We start from the raw sequence: 1903 nt of genomic DNA, 5'->3' as shown, positions 1-1903 counted from the left end.
TCTCGTGACCCCTTAAGATTTTTTCGCGGCTCCTGTGGAGGACGGGGCCCATACTTGGAGAACCTCTGCATAAACCGCATTATATGGCTTGATTTTTTCCTTGCCCTTTCTCCCTGCTGCTACACTGTAGACACTTTTGAGGAATGCGTTTTGAAGAAATTCTAACTGGATTTGTTTTTCTTTTAGAATCCATTCCTGAAAATGATACTGGAGGAGCATCGGCCATGTACACAGGACGAGCTGGACTTCTATGGCTACAAGTATGGCACTTTCATGACCACAATCCTTACAGAGTGTCGCCGCTTTCTGCCTTATCTCACCGAAAAGTAAGTTTTCAGCTGCAATAAATAATATTTCAAGTCCTAAAAGTCCCTAAAAAGGCCGGTATTGCGCTCTGATTATCATAATGTAAGCAATGCATTACTGCTACAACCAGTGATAAGGATAGGGATAGGGATAATGATTTTAAAGATACGATTAGAAACGCGATTTTCATGAGATTAACCTGCCTCGCCTGCTGATTGGATGGAATGTCAGAGTTGTCAGAGAACTACGCTCAACATTCGCAATCGATTTTTTTTTTCAGGCGTAACTTCCAGAGAATCAAATTGAAATTCAAACGTGTTATGTTTGATGGCATATTCATAGTAAACACATATTAACTGCATACCAGAAATACATCTTACTCAGATACTAATCACCTGAACTACCACGTATTTTTCGATCCGCATTCATGTCAATCATATCTCTCTAATTAACTAAGGTTTAAGAGTCGTGGCGGCGTCGTCGTGGAGCGTCGTCTTCACAGCTTGGAAGAACTTGCAGATGACTTCGATGTCGTGTGCAACTGCTCTGGCTTCGGTTCCCGCGAGCTGTGCGGGGATCTCAGCGTCACGCCCATCAGGGGTCAAGTATTTAAGGTGAGGCAGAGGTAACGATGGCACTGCGCCTTCGTTTCCTGTACTCATTTCCCGATACATTCGTTTGTGATTACCTTTTGTGGGTGTGGAAATATGTAAGGAATTGATAAAGCATAGATTGCAAATTGCAAATTCTGCTTTTAACTGTACACACACGTCTATCCATATTGTGCGTGCTTATTATCTGTGCTTTATCTACCTCACTTTCACTTTATATATCATCGATGTATTGTAAAATAGCAGATGATGTTAAAGCATATGGTGGCCTCTAATGGGTCATCCATTTTTTCATCATTTTCACAAGTGTACAAAAGGTACCTATTTTTTCAAGACCCCCCCCCCCCCTAGAACGTACAGCAAAGAGATAAAAATGATGACTTCTGACACAGGATCACCAGGTTTAAAGGAATGCATCGATACTGACAGATCCTACCAGGCACCCATTATAGGACACCTTGTATTAACTTATAGTCAGTGGAGAATGTCCTGTCTTTGTCCATCGTGAGAATAAAGTTGAAAACAATTATAATAGATAAAAAATCTACCGCACATCTTCCAGTCTCGATTTCGGACGTGCGACACCAAGGCAACAAATAATTTGTATTTTTTTGTTATTCCGGGTCGTCATTTTTACGATATCTCAAAAACGTATACCATTTTTTTTCGCTCATGGAAATGATAAAAAAACTGGATGACCCTGAAGTTGAATCATGTAGGTTGTCATTTGAATGGCAGTACGGGTAGTAATACTAGTTTACAGAATTGCCATTACAATGATTCCTTGAAATATAGCAAAGAAACTGTGTATAATACAGTTTATCCTCGGTCTCACTGCGACTCCTCATTTTAGATCTTCCATTCTCATCATCACCTCATTGGTGACTTACTGATTTCTCTCTTACATTTCTTTGCATACTTTCTGTCTCCGGTGCTACTATCATGCATCCTTACATGTGTCTGTATGTGTATTAAACTTTATAACC

The 1903-nt window shown here is 40.2% G+C and overlaps 1 protein-coding gene across 1 annotated transcript in view; it reads left to right on the top strand.

Annotated features, from left to right (window-relative positions):
* Positions 1 to 1903, top strand: part of LOC119586289 (D-aspartate oxidase-like) — a 10451-nt gene that overhangs the window by 6053 nt on the left and 2495 nt on the right. The window contains 2 exon segments of the mRNA XM_037934996.1: positions 182 to 326; positions 764 to 920. Coding sequence (XP_037790924.1) covers positions 182 to 326; positions 764 to 920 — 302 coding nt within the window.

Source organism: Penaeus monodon, chromosome 21 (assembly GCF_015228065.2).
Source record: "Penaeus monodon isolate SGIC_2016 chromosome 21, NSTDA_Pmon_1, whole genome shotgun sequence".
Classification (NCBI taxonomy): domain Eukaryota; kingdom Metazoa; phylum Arthropoda; class Malacostraca; order Decapoda; family Penaeidae; genus Penaeus; species Penaeus monodon.
Note: the sequence above shows the minus strand (reverse complement) of the source record. Positions and strands in the feature narration are given on the sequence as shown.